The 24215-nt window shown below is 43.5% G+C and overlaps 1 protein-coding gene across 6 annotated transcripts in view; it reads right to left on the reverse strand.

Moving 5' to 3' along the window:
* IFT88 (intraflagellar transport 88) overlaps positions 1 to 24215 on the reverse strand; it is an 83452-nt gene that overhangs the window by 8598 nt on the left and 50639 nt on the right. For 5 of the 6 annotated variants that reach the window (XM_061628588.1, XM_061628586.1, XM_061628589.1 and 2 more), the window contains 4 exons: positions 16823 to 16938; positions 12544 to 12596; positions 11391 to 11456; positions 9373 to 9479 (listed from right to left, as the gene is read on the reverse strand). In XM_061628588.1, coding sequence (XP_061484572.1) covers positions 9373 to 9479; positions 11391 to 11456; positions 12544 to 12596; positions 16823 to 16938 — 342 coding nt within the window. Of the gene's footprint in view, positions 1 to 9372; positions 9480 to 11390; positions 11457 to 12377; positions 12486 to 12543; positions 12597 to 16822; positions 16939 to 24215 lie in introns of those variants that run through there. The other variant, XM_061628591.1, reaches the window with a different exon arrangement.

Consider the following 24215-nt stretch of genomic DNA (forward strand, 5'->3'; position numbering starts at 1 on the left):
TGAGGATTCAGAATGGGAGGGAAAATTACCCTCAGGGATAACCCCAGGAGCACCTTATCTACCAGTAGCATTTATGCAAGAAGAGCCTATGAAGCCAGTACCCCTCCAACCCAAGGATGTCACATTCTGTCCTCTGATTCAGAGGACTTCACCTCAGAAGTCCCAGTGCAAGCAGAGACTCCCTTGCTCCACTGGAGTAAAGGTCTCCTGGAGAAGGCTTGGCCCCTTTAAATGAAGGGGCACCTCTCAGTGACAGCAGAGCTAGCAACTGAGATACAGCTGCAGTTCCTATAGAAGGCTCAGTCAGAAAAGAAGAGCTGCTGAATCAACATCTGAGTTCTGCTGTCGTGTAGCATTCAGCCTGGGCCCTGCATGGAGCTGTCCAGGATACGTTTGCTCTGCTGAGGTTAGTGCTTGCATCCGAACAGAGAAGGAAGTCCAACAGGTTTTTCCATACAAAGCTGTGTAGGACTTTAGGGTTTCTCAGCAATGGAGTTATTTCTATTATTGCATTTTATATCCCATCTTTCCTCCAGGGAACTCAGGGCAGTGTACATAATTATTTTCTGCCCTACCTATTTTATCTTCACAACAACCCTGTGAGGGAGATTAGGTTGAGACAAAGAGTCACTTGCCTAAATTCACCAGTTAGTTTCATGGTAGCTTCAAGACTGAATTGAAATTTCAGGTCCTAGTCCAAAACTCTGATCACTACACTATACTGTCTATCTACACATGACCTATTCATACAAGTAGTAAGTCATCACTGGACACAGCAGTCAGCAAGTGATGAATATACATGCGTGAATCAACCTTATTTCCAAGTAAATCCAAGAAATCCGTAAGATTATACCTCCAGTTGCATAACTGATTGAGAACTTAAAATAGTTTTTTAAGCTGATTAAAAATGTAAGATGATTAAAAAAATTAAATTGCTTTTGTGCAACTGGCAAAATCCAGAGTGTGAAAATATATAATAAAAATTGCACTGAAGTGGACTTGGCATGTTATCACTTTATGGCATAATTTAAACAATGGTGCTTAATTAAAGTTGCATGTAGTAAAAACCTTCAATCTAACATAATGCTTGCATAGACTTGGAAAGTTCAGCAAAGCTATTTCAATAAAATCTATACTTTAGATCAGGTTGATACAAAACAGATGAAGAAAAAATCTTACATTAAAGTTGGAAGAGTTCGGCTAAAGGTATTCCTGAACAGCACTTCAAGAAAACTTTTGCATATTAAAATCTTGTAAATCCAAATTTTTATTATGGCAAACAGTCAAATAGTTATACGGAACGTATGAAAAGAAACTGTCACCTTCCACATTTTCTGTTTCTAATATATTTGGCAATGAATTAAAAAACATTAATGAATTTGTTGTAAACTATAAATTCTAAAATGAAAACTTAAATACTTTAAAACTTATTTGGAAGCTGCAGTTTTTTTAGAATGGGGAAGGAAGATTTTTCCTTGTTGCATCAATTTTGCATCACTAATTTTGCTCAAGAAGTGTTTTTGAATGTCATGTTTTAATTATAAATCCCATTTTTCACTCCCACTCCGCACAAAATAAAAAAATCACCATCCTTTTTATTTGTATGCCACTTTTCCACAACAAATTGTGTTCAAATATAAACATTTGAATTTTTTTTGTTAGCTTTTAAAAAAAAATCACACCCCAATCCCAGTGCATATTTTACAAACCTGTTAAAAAAGAAATGTGTGGGCAGCGTGTTCCATTTAAAAATCACAAAATTTACAGTGTTAAAAAAGCTGTTCCTCAGGATTTTCTTGCAAAGAAACTGCTAGATCAGCTTGATGTAGGTACCATAAAAACAGGCAGGTGAGTTTTGTTTGGCTGTAGGATCTGTCAGGTCATGAACTTGTGGACAGATGGAAATTTCTTTAAAAGCATGAGCAAGTCCACAAAATCTGTGCAGGTACACAGACTATTAATGTTTTCAACTGAAGTAATTATACTAAAGTAACAGTTATGAATATTTGATCCAGGCTATCTTTGAACAGCACTAGCAGTTTCCAAGGTATCTGGAGCCTCTTCCTTAACCCTTCCCAGTGGTACAAACTTCATCAGAAGATGACCTGAAGTTGTTGCATCACCAGCCATTTTGTAGAAGTGGTATTTTGCTGCTACCATTCCGCACCTGAATTCGACTGTCCCTCCCTATTTAAGAATAATGAATTCTAATAATTTCCCAGACTCAGTCTATTGCAGAACTTGTTCAAAAGCAGGGAGAGAGGACAACGGGAGAGAGTCTCTACAGTCTGCAGCCTGTCCTCTTTTGCACTACCTATGTTCTGAGCAGTAGGGCACTTGAAGGCACCGCTGAGAATCACAACAACTAAAGCCTACACCTAGTGAGTGAGACTGCAGTTTCCTACGTTCCTATCAGCGCAACCAGCAGGAGGGCTACAGGTTCCCCACTTCTGGTGTAGGAGGAAGAGGGAAGGAATAAAGTGTTGTCAGTCACTCATTCATAATATGGTGCATGTTGATTGATCCTTTTTATATGCAACGAGTTAGGAGAGTGGACAATGTGCGATTTGCAACAGATGCGGATTGGTTTGTGTCACAGATGCGACACAGGTGGGTTTACTTTTCTTTCTGTTTTATATTTCTACTGAGTAAAGACAGATCACCAATTTGCTTGTGCCAGTACAAGTAGCAGCACACTAGTGGGATCACAGTATCAGGCAGTCCAGCAGACTCAATAAGGTGCAGTTAAGACCTCTGTGTGAAAGATTAAGTTAAGAATAGTCTTTGCAGATCTTTGGGATACAAAGTGAAATTTTGGTTTCATAGATTTATTACAATCATAGACCAATAAAAGTTGATACTTTACTCTCTGCTTCTTAATTTGTATTGATACAAAAAATGGACCATTGGTCTCACCTGAAGGGTGATTTTCACAGGTAGACTGCCATCAAGCAGGTATCATAGCTCCATCTAGCATCTGAAGGCAAGAATGTTCTGAAGTCAAGACTAGGGGCCTCAGGCCCCTCCCACTCTCCAGTTCATTCACGACAAGTTCAGAAAGAGATATCTAAAAATGTATGAAAAAAGGCCAATGGATAAGGTTGCGATTCCATAATAATACAATACTAACATTTCAATATAACAGATTCAGAAGGTCTTGACTTCATTACATAGAACCTAAACCTTATGGAGTAAACAGAAATATATAGAAACAGATGGAAAACCCCTAGATATCCTCCAACAGGGAGGGTCGTGATGGCAGTCTACCTGTGAAAATCACCCTTCAGGTGAGACCAATGGTCCATTTTCCACAGGTAGCCTACCATCAAGCGGGATGTACCAAAGCAGCCCATAACAGGGAGGGACCACCCACATCCTAATCATCATTAAGAACCTGTTGCAACACCCGCCTACCAAAGGAGGCATCGGCAGAGGCATAACGGTTTATTTTGTAATGCCTTATAAACGAATCTGGGGTAGACCAAACAGCTGCTCTGCAAATGTCTGCAAGGGGAGCGTTGGTTGCAAAAGCAGCCGTAGTGGCTGCTGATCTAGTAGAATGCGCTGTTATTCTAGAAGGAATAGGAAGCTTAAGAGACTCATAAGCCAAGGTAATACATGCGCGCAACCAGCGAGATAAGGTAGAATTAGCTACTTTTTCCCCCATAGATCGCGGATGAAAGGATACAAACAAGGACTCAGTCTTATATATTGGGTTCGAGACATGAAGGTCTTGAGGGCCCTCCAGACATCAAACAAATGCCAAGCCTTCTCCAGGGGATGGATGGGATTCGGGCAAAAGGAAGGAAGAACCATGTCCTGGTTGCAAGGAAAGGCTGAATTGACTTTGGGACGGAAGGAGGGATCTGTCTGCAGTACAACAGAGTCCTTACGAAAAACACAAAGATGGCAGGCAGAAGACAATGCGCCCAATTCAGAGACTCTTCTCACAGAGGTGATCGCTATCAGGAACAAGACTTTGAACGACAACAGACATAATGGCACAGTCCTAAGGGTTTCAAATGGAGGGCGTTGTAGAGCCTGCAGAATCTTTGACAAACTCCATGAAGGAAAGCTATGGGATACAGCCAGCGAACATAGAGCGGCTCCCTTCAGAAAACGTTTGATAAGAGGGTGCAAGGCAATAGGAGTATCAGTGGATGAAACTGAGAGAATGGACGATAAAGTGGACGCGTGTCGATGTAAGGTGTTGGGTTTAAGCCCCATCATTAGGCCTTTATGAAGGAATTGCAACACCTGTTGTATTGTGGATTGAGAAGGATGGAAGGTCTGGGACTGACACCACCTGGAGAATGCCACCCAAGTATTCTGATATATACAAGTGGTAGACGGACGTCTAGAGGCCAGTATAATGTCAATAACCTCTTTAGATAGGCCTGTGCACCTCAAATGTCCCCGTTCAAAAGCCTAGCTGTTAGGTTGAGCCAATTGGGGTCCTGATGCCATATTAGACCCTGTGATAAGAGGTCTGGCCTGACTGGGAGCGTCCAAGGGTCCTTCACTGACATGGCAAGGAGGTCCGAAAACCACGGTTGATGGGGCCAACGCGGGGCTATTAGAACCAGCTTGGCCCTCTCGCGTCGAACCTTCCTCAGAGTTCTGGCCGGAAGTGGTATTGGAGGAAATGCGTACAGCAGGCCTTCCGCCCATGGTATAGATAGCACATCCATTGCTTCTGCTGTTGTGTCCAGGTACCGGGCAAAATACCTGGGCAGCTGGAAATTGAGACTGGAGGCAAACAGATCCACTGAGAAAACGCCGAATCGACGTTGAAGAAGATGGAATATCGTCGGATGAAGTTTCCATTCTCCCGGAAAGACCTGTTGTCTGCTGAGCCAGTCAGCTGTCACATTCCAAATTCCTCTGAGATGTTCTGCTTTCAAGGATTTCAGACGTTCTTCTGCCCACTCGAATATTTGGTAGGCTAGGTTCTGTAGGGAACAAGACCTGGTTCCCCCTTGTCTGTTTAAATGAGATTTCACACATGTGTTGTCCGTTCCAATGAGAACATGGTCCAAGGGGAATAGAGACTGAAAATGAAGAAGAGCTAAGTGGACAGCTCTCAGTTCCAGCCAATTGATGCTCTGAGTCCGCTCAACGTTGGACCAAACCCCTTGAACAAACTGGGAGTTGCAGTGGGCTCCCCAGCCGGTGAGACTGGCGTCTGTGGTTATAACAGTCCTGTGGGGTTCTCGGAATGGAGTGCCCCTGTTGAGATTTTGGACTATCATCCACCAGCGGAAGGAAAGACGCAGTGCATGATCCAAGAAGATTGTTCGGTGGTTCGATCTGGCAATGTCCTGCTGGAATAGTAATAAGGCCCACTGAAGTTGGCGAGTATGAGCTCGAGCCCATGGTACAATGTGGATGGTGGACACCAACATTCCCAGAGCCTTTGCTAGAAGCATCACATCTGCGCTTGAACGATGCATCAAAAGGAGTGCCATGTCTCTGATGGCTGTGATGTGGTCTGAAGACAAAAAGACCATCGCCTGTAAGGTGTCTGGCATTGCCCCTAGATGTTGTAGTCGTTGGGTTGGCTGGAGATGACTTTTGTCGGGATTGACTAGCCAACCATGGGTCCGCAAAACATGGAGTGTGAGGGTCAGATGGAGATGAGCCAGCTCCATGGAACTTGCCCATATTAATAGATTGTCTAAGTAGGGGTAGATATGCACCCCTTGTAGGCGGAGGTAAGCCATCAAGATGAGTAGCACCTTGGTGAAGAGTCTCGGGGCGGACAAGAGACCGAATGGCATCACTCGATATTGAAAATGCTGGGGGCCGAGGGCAAACCAAAAGAACTTTCTGTGAGCTATGGAAATAGGCATGTGGAGGTACGCTTCCTTTAGGTCGACAGAAGCCAGGAAATCTCCTTCGTGAAGGCTTTCTGTAATGGAGTGGAGGGATTCCATTTTGAATTTGCGATACTTTACGAAACGGTTGATGAACTTCAGGTCCAACACCGCCCTCCATGACAGATCTCGTTTGGGCACTGCAAATAGGAGGGAGTACACCCCTTCTGACCTCTCTGCTGTGGGGACTGGCTCTATTGCCACTATGTCCAAGAGGTGATACATGGCTTTCTGCATGATGCAGTGTCTGGATGGAGCCTTGGGACAAGGAGAGGGATCGCGTCAGTATTGTCTGCGCTGGTGAACCCCTCCATGATATGAAGATGTTGAGGTACCTCTATGTCCCTGGTACTGACCTCTGCCCGGGTAATGTTGTCTGTGCCAAACTCCCCTGGAGGAACTGAAGTTGGTGGCTCAAAAATCGTGGCCTCGTCCCCCGGTCAGCGCTCCTCGAAAGGGCTGGAACGCAGTATAGGGCGAAACGTCTGAACTGCCTGTGATCATCATTTCGGGCAGTGGCCAAGACAGGCTTCCGAGCATCCTTGGGGTCCACTAATACTGCTTTTAGGGCTTCCTCCCCAAAGAGTAATGATCCAGCGAAAGGTGGTGCCCTTGACAAGTTGACCCTGGCTGTAAAGTCCGCCTCCCACTGACGGAGCCAGAGAGTTCGCCGAGCCACCACCTGAGCAGCCATGGCTCTTGCTCCCAGCTGAGTTGAATCCAAGGTGGCATCAGCTACAAATGCCGCTGTCTTGCATAGTTTCACCAGGGTCCGTCTTAGAGAGACCGGATCGGGGTCATCTAAAAGGTCATCTAGCCACATCATTGACGCCCCTGAGAAGATGGAAGCTGAAGCAGCAGCCCACATGGCAAAGGTGGTAGTCTCATGGTTTTTACCTAAGGCAAAGTCTAGTCTCCGCTCAGAGGCGTCCTTCAACTGTGAGTCCCCTTCCCTCGGCAGGAGGGATCGAGAAACTAAACTAGAAATCGGCTCGTCTATACCGGGGACAGCCAGCCGATTTGTAAACTCTGGAGCCAAGGTGTAAAGCTTGTCAGCAAGGGCCGTAAAACGGCATGTCTGCAGCGGGCGAGACCATTCATCCTTGGCCACTTTGTCGATCGGATCTGGCACAGGGAGGTAGTGCTCTGTTGATTTAGGAGATTTCAAAACCTTGGCCCCCTCAACAGGGGGAGTGGCAGCTGCAAGTTGTGGAGGTTGGAGGCCTAAGGTGTTCAAAACTCTACGAGCAAGGGGATGATAATCGGCTGCATCAAACAGGCAATAGGATGCATCCTCCTCCTGTTCTGACTGATCACTCCACTCGTCTCCTTTGGCTTGCATAGAATACGATGGATCCTCCAAACCGGTAATCTCGTAGCCAAACCTGCCCCTGGCAACGTCAAAAGGGTTTGGTGAGCAGGATGGATCTGCCTCATTGGCTACGTAGTGTCCTCAAGTCCCAGATTGACTGTGTACGTTCTGTTGATGAAGGGCAGTCACCTGTGATTGTGACTGCGCTTGAGAAAAGAATGATAGCATGTCCTGTAACTGAGAGAGAAACTCAGGAGACAACTGCAGACCCGGTGGGGGAGGATGGTCTGAGTTCAATGATGGTTGCACCTGTTGAGGCAAATTTACAGGGAGCTCATCAGACTGAAGAGATGAATAAGCCCTAGGGGGCAATATAGGTGGAGGCGGACAACTGGCTGATGGCTGGGCAGGGAACCCCTCAAATTCGTCCCCAGACGACCCAGCAGGGGAATGAAAAAGGGCTGTTAATTGTTCTTGGCCCACATCCTCAGAAGCTGGAGAAGACACGTAACGTGCTCGCTTGGAAGCGCTGTGGCTTGACAGATGTTTAGTTTTAGCAACAGTCTTGGCGTGTAATCTGGGTTGCTTATGCTTAGTTGACTTGTGCGAAGTAGTTTTGCCTGATTGTTGTGTCCTGGTCGCCTGAGTTGCCACTGGCTGTTGATCCGCCATCAGATATCTATGAGAGGGGTTCAGTACACACACCCACGGATGGGGAAGAATGCACAGTTCCAAATAGCCTTAGTACACGCCCATGGATGGGGGAGAATGTACAAACTTGAAGGCTTTAGTACACGCCCACGGATGGGGGAGAATGTACAGATTCGAATACACTGCAGTACACACACAGCAGGATGTACAGCTGCTATGCAGAAGGACCTTGTGCAGGCTTTATTTATACTTGAATAAAATAAGAAAAACTCAAGATATATCTGTACTTGAACAAAATAAGAAAAACACAGGTCTAAACAGCTCTAGCACAGGCAGAGAGATAAACCAGTAGATTTCAGAGAAAAAGAGCAGGAAAAAGGCCAAAACAAAATGGCGCCCTCCAAAAGAGTGGGGAAAAAGTGAAACAAAATGGCGGCCAGGGAGAGGAAGGAGCAATGGCGGTGATCGAGATCACCAGAAACGTTAAAGGCCAGCTGGGAGAACGGCTGCCGTCTAGAGAAAAAACGGCCACCAAGAGCTGAGAGGTCAGCTGTGGTCAGTGCAAACAGCCACAATAGCGAGCTGGGGAGGGAGGTGGGAGGGACTGAGGAAAGCAGCCACAGTCACCCCGGCAGAAAAAACCGCACGTGCTCCTAGACTGATAGCAGTCGCGGGCTCTCCGAACGGCCGCAGTAGCAAGCCGGGGGAGGGGTGCCAACAAAGAAGGCGCCGCTGCATCGAAGCAGAGCTTCAGGGAAAAAGGGGATCCGCAGCTGCAGGATCTTGGCCCCTAAAAGGAAACAGCTCGAGCCGCCGCTAAGCCGGTGGCACAAAAACAGTTTAGTGGTGGTGCTAAGGAGGGAGCCGCAGCTGTAGACTCCCAGCTGGGAAAATACAAGTTGCCGCCATATGAGTAAGGGAGAACCGCGGAAGAAATCTCTCAGCCAACGAAGGGAAAGCAGCGGCCGTCCCCAACAAAGGGACCAAGGGGGAGAGTGCAGACAAACGCGCACGCAACCCCCCCCAAAATTCCTAGCTAAAAATAAAAATGAACGAAGTGAACAAACGATCAGAACCACACTCCTAAGGCAATGACAGAGGGAAGAGAACAAGAGGAAACGACAACAATCAGTCCCACACACTCTGTCACACAAAATACAAACACAGAAAACTTAGCTATATGCTACGCTATTCTAGTTATCCAACTGCCTCAGACGAAGGCAAGAATGAACTGGAGAGTGGGAGGGGCCTGAGGCCCCTAGTCTTGCCTTCAGAACATTCTTGCCTTCAGACGCTAGGTGGAGCTATGATACCCGCTTGATGGCAGGCTACCTGTGGAAAATATCACCTACCTGTTCCGTACCATACTTACTTAAAACAGTAAGATATCATAATTTCAATGGGTCTTCTGGGTAGAGTTTATAATAAAGAATCAGCCTCTCTCTGGGCTCCTTATACCAATTACAGTGTAAGAGAACATTCTTTGCATATCTCAAGTACAAATTCAGTTGTTTTTTAAGTGACCCAACATACCTGTTCTCTTATTTCTTTCAGTTTTTCTACTCTCTTAAGCTTTGTTGCATACTCTTGGATTTCTTTCAAGCCCATGTCTGTGCAGAGTCGTACCAAAAACCGTAAACCTTGTGGTATAATGGTCATACAGTTAGTGGCCATTATTGGACTTAAAAGCAGCTGAAAAAATAAGCAGAGCACACTGCCTAGCAACAATAACCACAATCCAACACAAAGTTGCAATTAAGTCCAGTGATTCCAATGGATTAAGTACTAATATGGTGTTGAGTTGTAACCGCTGTATTTATAGAGTGGCATGTGACTGAACAGACATGACAGCACTGTAGTTAAAAGAACTAATTTTTTGCTCCAAATGTCTATCAATAAAGCTGTGGGGGAAAAAGGCAATTAAAGAAAAACAAGCTGTTGGGGATTTTATAAAAATACTTTTCTATATGAAGAACGGTAATACAATAATAAGTTTCAAGTTAATAACTAGATGTGGGGGTGGGGAGAAACTAATGGTATACTGGGGGGCAACTGTAACCCAATGGGGGAAAAACAAAATACAAAAGAGCCTAATATGTTGAAATATATTTAATTTACTATATCAGTTTGATAATTTTTATAAAAATAGCCATTTTGATGGGGTAGCCACATTAGTCTGTAATAGCAAAAATGATGAGTCTTGTGGCACCTTAAAGATGAACACAGTTATTCTGGCATAAGCTTTCGTTGCTAGAGTCCATTTCATCAGATGATTGAAAAAATAACAAGTACTTGTTAATCATTCCAATGCATCTGAACTCACTGATCAGAACGCTGGATGATGGGAGCCAGAACTGAATGGAATGGTGTCTACAAGTTTTCCTTATATTTCTGTAAGTAAAAAGTAAGTTTTCTTAAAAAGAAAAGAAAGCTGAACATTGAGGAACAGCTATGGAATATATTTGAGGCGGTCAGCTCCTATAGCTCTTGGTGAGCAGAGTACTACAATTCTTTAATATTTTGGAGCATGCTGAAAATTGTCATAAATTGCACTTACTGAATGTTCATGAATGTGAGCTACACTTAAGGAATATCTGCACCTGTTTATCTGCACAAGTCAGACAAGGCCCATATGCATCCAACCAATGCAATCTGCTCTCTGCCAACCCCCCTCAATTTAATGCACTACAGAGAGGCCCTATATCCAATTATTTTTTGTGGGTATAGGACTTCCAAATTTCAACATGAGAAATCCTTTCTCCACATCTTTCCAATTCACTCTAATGCAGGGAATGCTCACACAGAGAGGCTCCCTCTGCTGAAGAGAACTGGGAAGCCTACTCATAGAGGAGCTGTGTGTCCACCATGCCACATGGGACTCTGAATGATGGCTATATGTTTATTTTGAGAAGCAACATAAATGGCATTAACCTGCCATAGATGAATCATGATTACCATTAAGTAGTAAGGCTATCATTCATAGCTTACACCATGGGTAGCCAACATGGTGCCCTCCAGATATTATAGATTTCAACCCCCCAGCCAGAATGGTCAGGGATGATGGGAGTTGTAACTAGGAATGGGGGAGAATGTTGGCTAAATTGGATTTATTACTAGATTTTGATATACCCTGACAATCTGCATTATCTTCAGACTGGCATAACTTCTTGTGGCAGGTCGCAGCTGTCATCAGTTTTTTTTAAAAAAATCAGCTCCGAATTTTATGGTATTGTCTTTGTAATCAGCTTTCCTCTAAGCTGATGCATTCTTAACTCAATGGAACAAGCGCCTATAGCATAAGCATTTTCATTAGCATTTTTGTTAGCAATTACATTACCAAATTGGCAACTGCACAATCAGGAACAAAAATGGCGGATTGGTACTGAAAGCCGGGCTGTTAAAATTCAAACTGATAGGAACCAGCTACCAAACCCCATCCCAAGTTGTAACCCACCACATCTGGAGGGCATTATGTTGGACACCTTTGCCTTACGCTATCCAATATAAAAAGTATGTCTAGGATAAAAGCTGCATCATATAAAATCACTTACACTCTGCATTATCGGGAAACTTTCTGTGAATTGCCTTGTAGGTATCAAGAGCTTTTTGGTAGTTACCTGACACCAGAATAAAAACACACAAACAAACCGCATCAGAAAATGTAGGTTCTCTAGCATTCCCTTTGTGGGGGGAGACGGTTAGATCAGGGCTGAAGGGCCAGTGAAAGGAGAGTTGAATGCTTTCCTTTCACACTGTTTCCCCAGCTTAAAATTGTCTCCCCCCCCCAAAGCTGTGACAAACGTGGCTACCTGTCTTTTTCCTCCTCTGCAGCTAATAGTAGCTTTGGAGGGACAATTTACCCTTTCCCCCCATACTGTTTCCTAATTTAAACACCTCCTCCCAGCATTGCAACCCTAATCCAAATCCCACCCCCATCATGGCTGTTTTTAAACCGAAGAAAAAGATGCTAAGAAATCAGATCAGATTTTCCACATCTCATCTAGTTTGGTCTTTTTCAGAGATCAAGGCATTAAAATGTAAAGTAGTCAAATGTATCCAATTTTCCATTGTTACCCATCGGTAAAAAATAATTATAAGCAAGAACCCTGTGTTTTTTCCAGAAACAGGACCAGTGTTATTCAGGCAAAGGATCCTTGTCAGTACACCTACTGAGGGAAGATCAGGCCCAGTGTCCTGAAAAACATGTGGAAAATGAGACCAAGGGTTGTAGCCAACAAAGTTGTCCTATTAGGAAAAGGACTTCCACCTGCACAATGAGGCTTCCTCCCCCTCCCTCTCCGTGCCCTCCCATCCGCTCCAGAGGGTTGGGGAAGCCCCCAGAACAGACTGAGGGAGGTTCAGGGAGAGGAGGAAGTCCCTGTGCTAATGGGATGACTTTGTTCAATACAACCGCTGATGTTTGGACTATTTGTAAATTAGAACACTAAACATTGTAACAGCTTCTTTCAAAATTTAAATGCAAAATAAAAACACATAATGAAACCAGTTAGATATTAAGGCTGCAATCTTATACATACTCATATGGGAGTAAGTCTGATGGAACTTATCCCTGAGTAGACGTGCACTGGATCAGGTTGTAAAGATACTCCCCAACTATTAGACTGACTGGCAATAACAGAGAAACACTGTGAAAAAGGAAGAGATGAATATCAAAGCCAGTATCAGATTTGCATGGGGACTTACCACTTCTTCTGTAGCAACTAGCAACCATCAATTGCCACTTCACCTGACTTGGTCTACAGATAAATATATCAATGTATTACAAAACTCATAAAATGTTTAATGTTGTTGTCATTATTATTAATTTATTACCCGCCCTTCATCAGGTTCTAGGGCAGGTCACAACAATATAAAATACATCATTAGAAACAGTTTAAAACAAATCACATTTACAATTAGAGAGGGTCCTAATATACAATATTAGCTTCTTAACACTTTGCTAATGCGGTAGTTCTGAATTGTATCCATGTTCCATATGTTCAGCGCTTGTTCCGTTTTTGCGGCGGAAAATTGCCAGAATACAGAGAGACACTGAGTGCACAAATTGATGGCGCCCGATGCCCTTCTCAGACTCAGCTGCTGAGCGTGTCATCAGGCTTGGAAGCATTCCTTTTTTGAACTACAGTTGGGCTGATGGGAGTTGTAGTTCAAAAATGGAACATTTCCAAGCTCTGACGATGCGCTCAGCAGCTGAGTCCGAGAAGGGCGTCAGGTGCCATTTTACTGTCGAGGGAGGCAGTGGAGGGCAAGCAAGCGAACAAGCAGGCAGGGGGGAGGGCAAGCAGGTGACAAGCAAGGGAGGCGGTGGAGGGAGAGTGAGTGAGCGAACAGGCAGGGGGGAAGGCGAACAGGCAGGGGGGAAGGCGAACAGGCAGGGGGGAAGGCGAACAGGCAAGGGGGTATGAGCAAAGGAGGTGGTGGAGGCTGAGCGAGTGAACAGGCAGGGGGGAAGGCAAGCGGGCAAGGAGGGATGAGCGAGGGAGCTGGTGGAGGGCGAGCGAGGGAGCCGGTGGAGGGCGAGTGAGGGAGTGAACAGGCAGGAGGGAGGGTGAGCGGGCAAGGGGGGATAAGAAAGGGAGCTGGTGGAGGGCAAGCGAGCAGGCACGGGTGAGCAAGCAGCTCCCTCCCTGCGATCCTTGGCGAAGGGGAGCACTACTCCCCCACCATAATGAGGGCGAGTGAGCGGGCGGGCAGGTGATGCATGGAAAAGTGGAACATCAATCAGCTATAGTATGGGGCGCTTCAGGGACCAAGCGCTGTCAGCTGGACCTCCCCACGTGACAGCAGATCTATGTTCCACTTTTCGGCGGTTTTTGCTTTTCGGTGGGGGTCTGGTCCCTATGCTGCCGTATAAGTGGGGCCCTACTGTATATCAAGTGTCAAAAACCAGAATGAAGAGGAGTTTCTTCAGTATATGATGAAAGCTGTCCAGTGAAGGTGCCTGACACACATCTCTGGGGAGGGAATTCCACAAATTAGGGGCCACCACAGAGAATGCCCTCTCCCAGGCCACTCACCCCCGAACTTCTGAGGGCAGTGGTGCAACCAAGAGGGCCCCTTTTGCCAATTGCAACACCCGAGAGGCGCTGTAAGGAAGGAGGCAGTCTTAGATGTAATTAGTGTTTTTACATACATATTTTAATTGTATTGTTTGCTGTTTCTTTGTTTGCTGCCCTGTGCCCCTTTGGGAAGAGGGTCAGGATAGAAATTAAATAAATAAAGGAAAGAAACTCACCACCAAGTGAATTTTACCCAAATGAATCATTTCATGCATGAGCAGATAAGTAATATTTTTCTAATATGAGCAAGAAATGTTATTCATTGGGATTAAGTTACCATGCCAGTTTTTAATCTGGCAAGAAGAGTACTGAAGATTGTACAGTACGCTTAGCAGGTGGAGCCTTACACATTTTTTAACATATAAGGCATAGTCAAGCTAAAGTTAAACATTTTCAAGTTCCAACTATTTCAGCTGGAAAGAATTAAGTACATATAAAAGAATTTTAAAAAATAAAATAAGGAAACTGCCTTAAACTCTGACCATTCATCAGTGTTTTTATTTATTAGATTTATATTCTGCCCTTCCTCCCAGAAGGAGCCCAACTGAGTGTTGCTAAATATTGGTTTATGCATGAGCTGCAGCAAGCCCCAGGTTCATGCATTTCACCCTCTTCCATCCATGCAGGCAGAAAGAAGACTATATAACCTTTTGCTTTTGGTTTTAGTAAACCATGGCTTCCTGTTTTGTCTGAACCAGAAAGAGTGGGTTAACATCAACTCTGTGCAGTTTCAAAACAAGCCAAATTCAAACCACAGGCTATGAAAATATCTTGCTTAAAACCCAACCAGTGTAAACTATAATCCCAGGTTCAGATGAAACAGGAAAGTATGGTTTACTAAAAATGAAAGTAAAAATGAAGTCCTCCTTCCAGCCAAGGAGAAAAGAAGAGAGGGTAACACACAAGCTAGGTCTCATTACAGCTCATGCACACCATGAAAAATCATGGTATACCATGATGTGTGAATGTAGCTATTTGTCTACATTGGCGCCTGGCAAAGGCTCTCCAAGATTTCAGACAGAGGTCATTTCTAGTCATATGTGGAGATGCCAGGAATTGCACCTGGAACCTTTTGCATGCAACGCATGTGTTCTACCACTGAGATACAGCCCTTCCCCTCTTAATGGAACTTTTAAATGTGTTAAACTTTGGCAAGATCATACCCATAGTGTTTAAATTCAGAAAGGCATTGTACAATCCACCTGTTGAAAATATCTGCAATCAGAAAATTTCTTAAAAGTATAAATTAATTTATTGAAAATTATTTATACAAAAATAATAGAATAACTGCCAGACTGAAACAGTATGAAAGATTAGTGATCAGGAATTGAAATAAAATACTAGCTTATTTGCTGAAAATAATTTTGACTCTGTTTTTATGTTACTATTTTTAATTCTGAATTAACATGTAATTTTGTATGCAAAGGTTAAACGATAAATAATTATCTAAAAGGAAACAAGATGTTCAATAATACCTTTTCTCTTTAGAATTTTTTTCAAAGTGCAAATAAACACACATGGTTGCCACATTGGGTTCCAAATGCTAAGGGGTCTGTGCCAGGAAAAAAATACTTTAAGATCCAGAATTTCAGAATTCACTGAATTGCCTTGTGCATTTTCAATAGGCAAAGAGTGCCAGTATGAATGATCCAATAACTAGACCAGTCAGCAAAGCTTCAAGTTGTTGTTTCTAAAATATTTTTAGCGGTTTATATCCATGTAAAAAACAAATCAATTTTTTTTTCACTTAAGAAAATGAAGTCCAAGAAATTGGGCTCTTCCTGGAAAACTAGGGAGGTAAGAAACTGTCAGATTTTAGTTGCCAATACATAATTACAATAGCAAATGCAACCTGAGATACTGTAAAATCTAGGTTAGCTGCAGTATGAGTACGATGCTGTTTTTTTAAAAAACAAAGCATTAAAAGTACATTTAGACTTGCTGCAAATGCTACAGCCAAGTTCCTATCGCAGCTTCGTGAGCTGTACCACCTCACTGTCCTCAAGACTCGTCTGACACTAAATCCTAAGCTTCTCTTTTATGAACAAGTGGTTAGAATCCTTCAAGATTCTTAAAAGAAACTCTGGGGTTAGTTGGAAGACAAAAATAATACTATACATAGAAGGTTTTTGCTGTCCTATTTGCACATCTAAGAGTGCACGTTTCTTATACTGGACACACAAGAGTGACTGAACTATTGTGTCCTTTTTTTTAAAAGACAGGCTAGTAGCCTAGCATCCTATCTAACACACATTTATTTGGAAAAATCCACTGACTTTAGGTGAATTTATTTCCAAGTAAAGGTGCACAGTTAGTATCATAAAATTTACACCTTGAAATTTCTTTCAGTAGCCTTTTTTATATGTGCATTTTCACTAAGGAATTGTTTTATTTACTTTAAGGGCATCTTAAAGTTATAACAAAACAAAACAATTTATCTCTCGGTGGGCAAGCCACAATAGATGCTGAGCGAACATGATGGCTGCAGCTTCTCAGATTCTTTCTGCAGCTGCTGTTCTTCTTATGTGGCTTGCACAGCAGAGTAGAAATATATCAAAACATTATTGTATATCAAACACTTTTGGGTACCCTGGGATTGTTCAAGGGTATTGCCTCGTGCCTCATAAAAATGCACTATTAGGAAAATAGTCATCCAGAGTACTTGGATCTTTTGATTACTTGAATGGTGTCTTCTAGACCACCTAAGTAGATGCAGTTGCATTTCTGTTTAAGCTGAAGTCTTATCATTCCTTAAGAGTGCCAAACAAATCATTCTACTAGTTACATGTAGCATATTACATAAATGTATGCCAATTCGCTTCCCTTGTGTCCATCATAACTATTGCAAAAAGTCCTCTTGGAAATAATAGTGTTCTAAACACTCAACAACAACAGTTACTTACTGAATCAGTGCTGCTCTTTCGAAGTAGTGAATGGCTTTTTCACAAAATTGTGTGTCAATGTAATAGGCTCCGAGCCATTCAATGACCTCAATGTTTGAAGGGAAATACCGATACGACTGACAAAATAAAGAAAGTGAAAGAAACACAACATTAGTAATAAACAACATCTTTATTTTGCTTCTGGAATATCTTACTCATTTATGTGATTAATTCTCCAGATGCTGAAAATATGTAATGCATGAATGAGAGCAGTGTGCTAATACACAAACTAATCCCTAAAGAGAATGTGGCATGTCTTGCAATTAACAGAAACTGTTTTAGAAAACTTTGCTGAGACAAGCTTCTACATGCCCCATTTTCAAACATTTTCATTTTGTTAAATTAAAAATACACTTCACAAAAATACCTTCATTTTCTTTTGTTGTTGTTATGTGCCTTCAAGTCGATTATGACTTATGGCGACCCTATGAATCAGCGACCTCTAATAGCATCTGTCATGGACCACCCTGTTCAGATCTTTTAAGTTCAGGTCTGTGGCTTCCTTTATGGAATCAATCCATCTCTTGTCTGATCTTCCTCTTTTTCTGTTCCCTTCTGTTTTTCCCAGCATTATTGTTTTTTCTAGTGAATCATGTCTTCTCACTATGTGTCCAAAGTATGATAACCTCAGTTTCATCATTTTAGCTTCTAGTGATAGTTCTGGTTTAATTTGTTCTAACACCCAATTATTTGTCTTTTTCGTGGTCCATGGTATTCGTAAAGCTGTCCTCCAACACCACATTTAAGCCTGCAGCGAAAATGCTAGATCACATTCATTCTACTTATGCTGAAAGTTTAGATAGCACAGAATATGCCATCCCCATCACTCCCAGTGCAAGCAAAAGGCAACAACATCATTGCTGCCAGAAGAAAGAATTGAATAAAATGGTAATTCAAAGGCCCACTGTGTAGTTAAAAGAAAAATAGGGACATTTCTAGGTTTAGTAATCCTGCAATTAAAAGCAAGGAGCGAAACAGAGGGCCATTATTTGAGCACTACAGCTCATGGGAAACTATATCTAATGCATTTTCTCTCATATAAATATAAAACTCCTTTCAAAGCTGGTATGTTATGGCTTGGTTTGCATATCAAACGAAGTGAAACCCATGGCTTAGTGCGATTACACAAATGTGTGTGCTCCCAGAGAGGAGACTGCGGCTGCTTTGCTCCTTTCTGGTTGTTCTGCTGCTGCACTGAGCCTGGCTTTGCACAGTAGTTGCTACCCTTTTTGGACCAGCAGGCACATTTTGAATTTTGAGAGAGTGCTGTGGATTCCAGTCACAAAATGGCTGCCACTGGGACATGGCATAACACAACATGGCTGCCATGGGGGAGCATGGCATAACACAAAATTAAAGAGAGCACAGTCATGGTGAAGTTTTTCCTATAATTGTATTTCCATAGTAAAAAAGGCTTGACATGTTGAATTTCTGCCTGCCACACAGCTATTAAAGCCAAAAGAACCCTGTTCTCCTCCTACCCCTAGATAATAGAAAATAAAACAGAGGAAGGAAAAGTGCACTAAAGGGGAGGGGAAAACAGTAGGGGTGGTATTCCGTGCTAGTCCTACTCAGAGTAGACCCATTGAAGTTAATAGACATGACTAACATAGGCTTATTAATTTCAACAGGTCTTCTTTGAGTAGGACTTTGTTGAATAAAACCCCACACTTTAGGATCCCAGGGATTCCTATTGCCTGGTGTCTAAATAACTCACTTATCACAGCTCTCACTTCAGTCACTGGCTAAGAACACTGATAGGGGAGCAGCCAGGCTGGCTCAGTTCACAAAAATTGCTTGGAAGTGTACCCACACATTTTGTTTCATAACTTTATATCTAGAAGAGCTAGAATTTTTTTTAAAAAAATGAAAGCTCAGAGTCTGGGGCCCTACTCAGGGCCACCAATGAAGGCCTATGTGGGCACCATGGCACCTGGAGCTACTGTGCTGGCGACCACAGCTTAGCATGTCATCCGAGCCCGGGACCTTGGTTTAGCTATTCCAGACAAATCACAAACTCTGAACTATAGGAGAAACCTTAGTTATGGCTAGTGGTTAACCTAGAGAACACTAAATCATAAGCCCAAGTTTGGATGGCATATTAAGCTAGGGGTAGCCAAGGTGGTACCCTCCAGATGTTTGTGGACTACAACTCCCATCAGCCCTGCCAGCATGCCTAATTGTTGGAATGATTTATTTATTTTCTTTAACAAAATTTATATACAGCTTGATTGTAAAAAGCCTCTAAGTGGTTTTTACAAAAAACATTGAAATTATAAATAAAAACATTTAAAAACAAGAAATTAAAACATTTTAAAACAATTAAAACAGCAATAGACTAAAAAGATTAAAAACACCAATAACAAAATTTATGATGGGAGTTGTAGTCCAACAACATCTGGAGGGCACCACCTTGGCTACCCCTTTGCTAAGCCAAATCATTGTGTAGCTTAGCAAGGCTGCAGAACTGGGGAGGAGCCAAGCAGCCATCATCTCCTCTCTTGGAGTCTGAACGCTCGTGCATTTGTGCTAAGCTACAGTTTTGCTTACCATGATGTGCGAATTTATTTATTTATTGCACTTGTATACCGCCCCATAGCCGAAGCTCTCTGGGTGGTTTACAGCAATCAAAAACATTAAAACAAATATACAATTTAAAACACAATTTTAAAATTTAAAACAATATAAAAACAATTTAAAACACATGCTAAAATGCCTGGGAGAAGAGGAAAGTCTTGACCTGGCGCCGAAAAGATAACAGTGTTAGCGCCAGGTGCACCTTGTCACCAACATCATATTTGGGGGCCACCACTGAGAAGGCCCTCTCCCTTGTTGCCACCCTCTGAGCTTCCCTTGGAGTAGGCACCCGGAGGAGGGCCTTTGATCTTGAACGTAGTGTACGGGTGGGTTCGTATCGGGAGAGGTGCTCCATCCGGTATTGTGGTCCCAAGCCATGTACAGCTTTATAGGTCAAAACCAGCACCCTGAATTATTATTATTATTATTTATTTATTTATTTATTTATTTATTACACTTATATACCGCCCAACTAGCAAAAGCTCTCTGGGCGGTGAACAACAGAGAATATAGTAAAATACACATATAATACAATAAAAACATATAACATATAACAGTAAACAATCAAAAATCAGTTACAACAAAAAGAAATCAATAACTTAAGTTAAAAATGCATTGGGAACGAGGAAGGTTTTAACCTGGCGCCGAAAGGACAACAGCTCGGGTCATCTCTGTATTCCACAGGTCAACCAGAGCTTCAACAGGAGCGCCAGTCCTGTCAGCCAGAAAAACCCCCAGAGCCCTTTGAAAACCTTCAGGATTCATTAGTCTCTGGGGGCGGACCAATTTAATAGGTCCCCCACCCTTGCAGAGGGAAGAGGCTACTGAGAGTCTAAACTTCAGCAAGCAGTGATCTGTCCATGACAAAGGGAGAGATGTAATACTCCCCACATCCAGATCACTATCCCCATGTCCAGTCGCAAAAATAAGGTCTAGAGTATGCCCCGATACATGTGTTGGACCACTAACAAATTGAGACAGCCCAATGGTTGTCATGGAAGCCATGAAGTCCTGAGCTGCCCCAGACAAAGTCGCCTCGGCATGGATGTTGACATCCCCCAGTACTAATAGTCTGGGGGATCTCAGCAATACCTCCGAGACCACTTCCGTCAGCTCAGTTAGGGAAGCCATTGGGCAGCAAGGTGGGCGGTACACCAAAAGGATTCCCAGCCTGTCCCTCTGGCCCAACACCAGGTGCAAACATTCCAGGCCAGTGACTGTATGGACATGGTGCTTGGTGAGTGAGATGGAACTCTTATAGACCACAGCAACCCCACCTCCCCGACCCTCAGATCTACCATGATGCTGGACCAAGTACCCTGGTGGGCCGAGCTGGGAGAGACCAACTCCTCCCTGCTCACCCACCCAGGTCTCGGTTATGCATGCCAGATCGGCGGCCTCATCCACAATCAAGTTGTGGATGAGGGAAGATTTATTAAGTACCGATCTGGCATTTAAAAGCAGCAACTGGAGATCCGAGAGTTGGCTGAGAGGACAACCAACAACCCTGCGGGTGTGGGAGGGACCGGAACACGGCACAGCCATGACATGTCTAGGCCGCGTTTGTGATGTTCCTATATTAATGTATATATGGTAAGTGTTGTTGTTTTAGAAGATACATGGTAAGTGGAGTGAAAGAGGAGGGGGAGTGAATGGGCAGTAGAATGTGAGATGATTGGTTGAGTGTTTAAAATGGCTGAATGTATAAAAGGAAGAGTGAGAGTGGAATCAGGGGGGAGAAGAGAACTGAGTGAGTTGCTTGGTGGGGTTTAGAGAGTTGTCTACCAGGAGGGAGGTGGAGTTCGGATTAGTATTGAGTAAAACCATATGCTTATGTGCCTTAAGAAGAAATCTTGTTAATCTTGTTAGCTTTGTTATCTGTAATAAATACTTAATTGGGTTTACCAAAGGCCTGATCCTTGGCTGGGGTTTCACAGACCAGAAGGGAGGGTAAGGTAATGACCAAGGCTGAAGGGGAACTGTAACAAATGGTGGCAGCGGTGAAGAGAATAACAATACCAGTATTCAGAGTCTCTGGGAATACTAGTATTGGGACGTTACTGGTGGTTGCCTAGCAGGGGGATCTGTTGAGATCTGTGCTAGAGCGGGGAGAGAAACCATAAGAGAGAGCGGTCCGGACTGGTGGAGTCCCTGGTGGTGCCTAGTGACAGGCAGTAACCACGAGCAGGTAGGAACCTGACAGGGAGAGCCAGGGAAGGACACATCACATGTGGTGGTAGCGGTGGGATACGAACAACAGAGAATCCAGATCCGAACAAAGGAGACTACGTCACAGGTATTGGCTGTAGCAGTGAGATACGAATACTAGAGAATCCCTACCAGTGGTGTGGCAAACAGAAATAACAAAACAAGATTACTTGTGAGAGTGACTGGCAAAGAGTGTGTGGCAAAGAGTGAGTGAACTCAAACACCACGGCTGAATATATAAAAATGAAAAGAGAGGAGCTGGTGGAGAAGTGCGTAACATTCAATTTACCTCACGAGGGTAAAGGGGTAGATGAATTGAGGGTAGCACTTACAGGATTTGCAACTGCCCAGCAAAAACAACCTGTCAGAGAAGAGACCCCAGAAGGATATTTAAGCAATCTCGCTTATATAGAGTACTTGAGAGAGAAGTTGAGGATGGAAACTGAGAGAATGAGGATGGAGGCTGAGGAAAAAGACAAACAGCGGGTCTTTGAGGCTGAGGAAAAAGACAAACAGAGGGAGTTGGAAACTGAGAAGTTGAGAATGGGGTTTGAGGAGAGGGAGAAGCAACGAGCAGTGGATGCCGAATTACAAGTAGAAAAGTTAAAATTTGAAAGAGAGAAGTTTCATTCTGATGAAACTAGAAAGGACAGAGATGGAGCAAAAATAAAAATTACTCCAAAGGACTTTGCTGTCCATGAGCCTGGTCAAGATCCTCAAATTTACCTCAGCACCTTTGAAAAAGCAGCTCAGTTGTGGGGGCTACCTGAAGATAAATACATGCAGTATTTATCAAACCTGATTAAAGGGGAATTGGCTGAGGTATACCAATATTTCCCCTCAGACAGGCCCGTCACCTATGCTGAATTCAAAGAAGCAGTGTTTAAAAGATTCAGACTGGGGCCTGATTATTTTAGAAAGCTTTTCAGAAATTGCCAGATACAGACAGGGAGGTATTTTGTGGAGCTGGGGGCAAAACTGATGGACATATTTGGGAAATGGCTGACAAGTGCAAAAGCTCAGTCTGTGGAGGAGGTGAAAAACCTCATGATATTCGATCAATTATACCATCAGTTACCACCAGAAATAAGGCTCCTGGTCAAAGACCGTTCCCCTACATCGGTGCAGGAGGCCGCAGAGATGGCGGATCACTTCGCCTCCAACAGAACTGGCTGGGTGGGGAAAACAACAAGAGATTTTAAACCCAGACCATATAATGCTGGCAGAAGGGATGTGGTACCACAGAGTGTGAGTCCTCCAGTAAAATCTGAAGGGCACAGGACACCCCAGAGTGGATCTGTGTACCCTAAAAGTGAGGAGAAATTATGCTACAAATGTGGTAGACCGGGGCACCTACGTTTTCAATGTGAGGTTGCCAACCCCATTAGTAATCCTGCTCAGACAAGGACAGTGAAAACAGAGCCCAAGGCTTTAGAAACAGCGAAAAAGGTTCAGTTCTGCCAGATAAACTGGACAGAAGTAACAGACCTTGATTCAAGTCTGAGAGAGGAAGTGAGTGTACAAGGGGCAAATTATTGGGCATAGCTTGATACTGGTGCCGCTCAGGCATTACTGAGGCCAGATTTAATAAAATCTGAGGTAATATTACCTCAGGAAATTGTGACTATCCAAGGAGTGAGGGGTCAACCAGAAAGTTTGCCTGTGGCCCTGGTGGAAATGACTTGGAGAGGCCAAGAGGGCCGATATAAAGTAGGCATTAATGCCCAGCAACAAGAACCAGTAATACTGGGAAGAGATGTAATGGGCGCCCAAGGAAAGATCTATGTAGTGACCAGACAGCAACTTGGCAGAGAAAAAGAAGCCATATTAAGGGGGGCTGAAACAAACAGGGTGGAATCTGTTAACCAGCCTCAGGTCACCATAGCAACCACTAGCAGGCCTGCTGAAGGAGACAAACTGTATCAAGTGGTCTCTGATAATGATGAGGCAGATCAATTCAGGGAAGAGCTGCAAAAACATATAAGTTTGAAGCAGATAAAGGAACAAGCTCTGACCCAACAGATTCCTTTCACTGACAAACTGAGGAATCAAGTTGTGTGTGAGAATGGGATTTTATATAGACTGTGGATGCCTGCTGAGAGAAAGGATGAATGTGAACCAGTGAAGCAATTGATAGTACCTAGCAAATACAGAACCAGATTGCTAGAGGCAGCCCATGATGTCCCATGTGCAGGACATCTGGGAATAAAAAAGACCAAGAGGAGATTGGCAGCACACTATTATTGGCCAAACATCTCCAAAGATGTAAAACAACATTGTCTATCTTGTGGAATATGCCAAAAGGTGGGAAAAAGTGGAGTAAAGACTAAGGCACCCTTAAAGCTCCTTCCTATAATTGGACAACCCTTTTATAGAGTGGGGATAGATTTGGTGGGCCCTTTTTCCAAACCCACAAGGCATGGCAAGAAATATCTATTGGTGGTGGTGGATTTTGCCACCAGGTACCCAGACGCAGAAGCACTAAGATCCATGGAAGCCCCTGTAGTGGCAGAGGCTTTATTAAAAATCTTTATGAGGCTGGGTTTCCCTCATGAAGTGCTGACGGATC

Source organism: Rhineura floridana, chromosome 5 (genome assembly GCF_030035675.1).
Source record: "Rhineura floridana isolate rRhiFlo1 chromosome 5, rRhiFlo1.hap2, whole genome shotgun sequence".
NCBI lineage: Eukaryota > Metazoa > Chordata > Lepidosauria > Squamata > Rhineuridae > Rhineura > Rhineura floridana.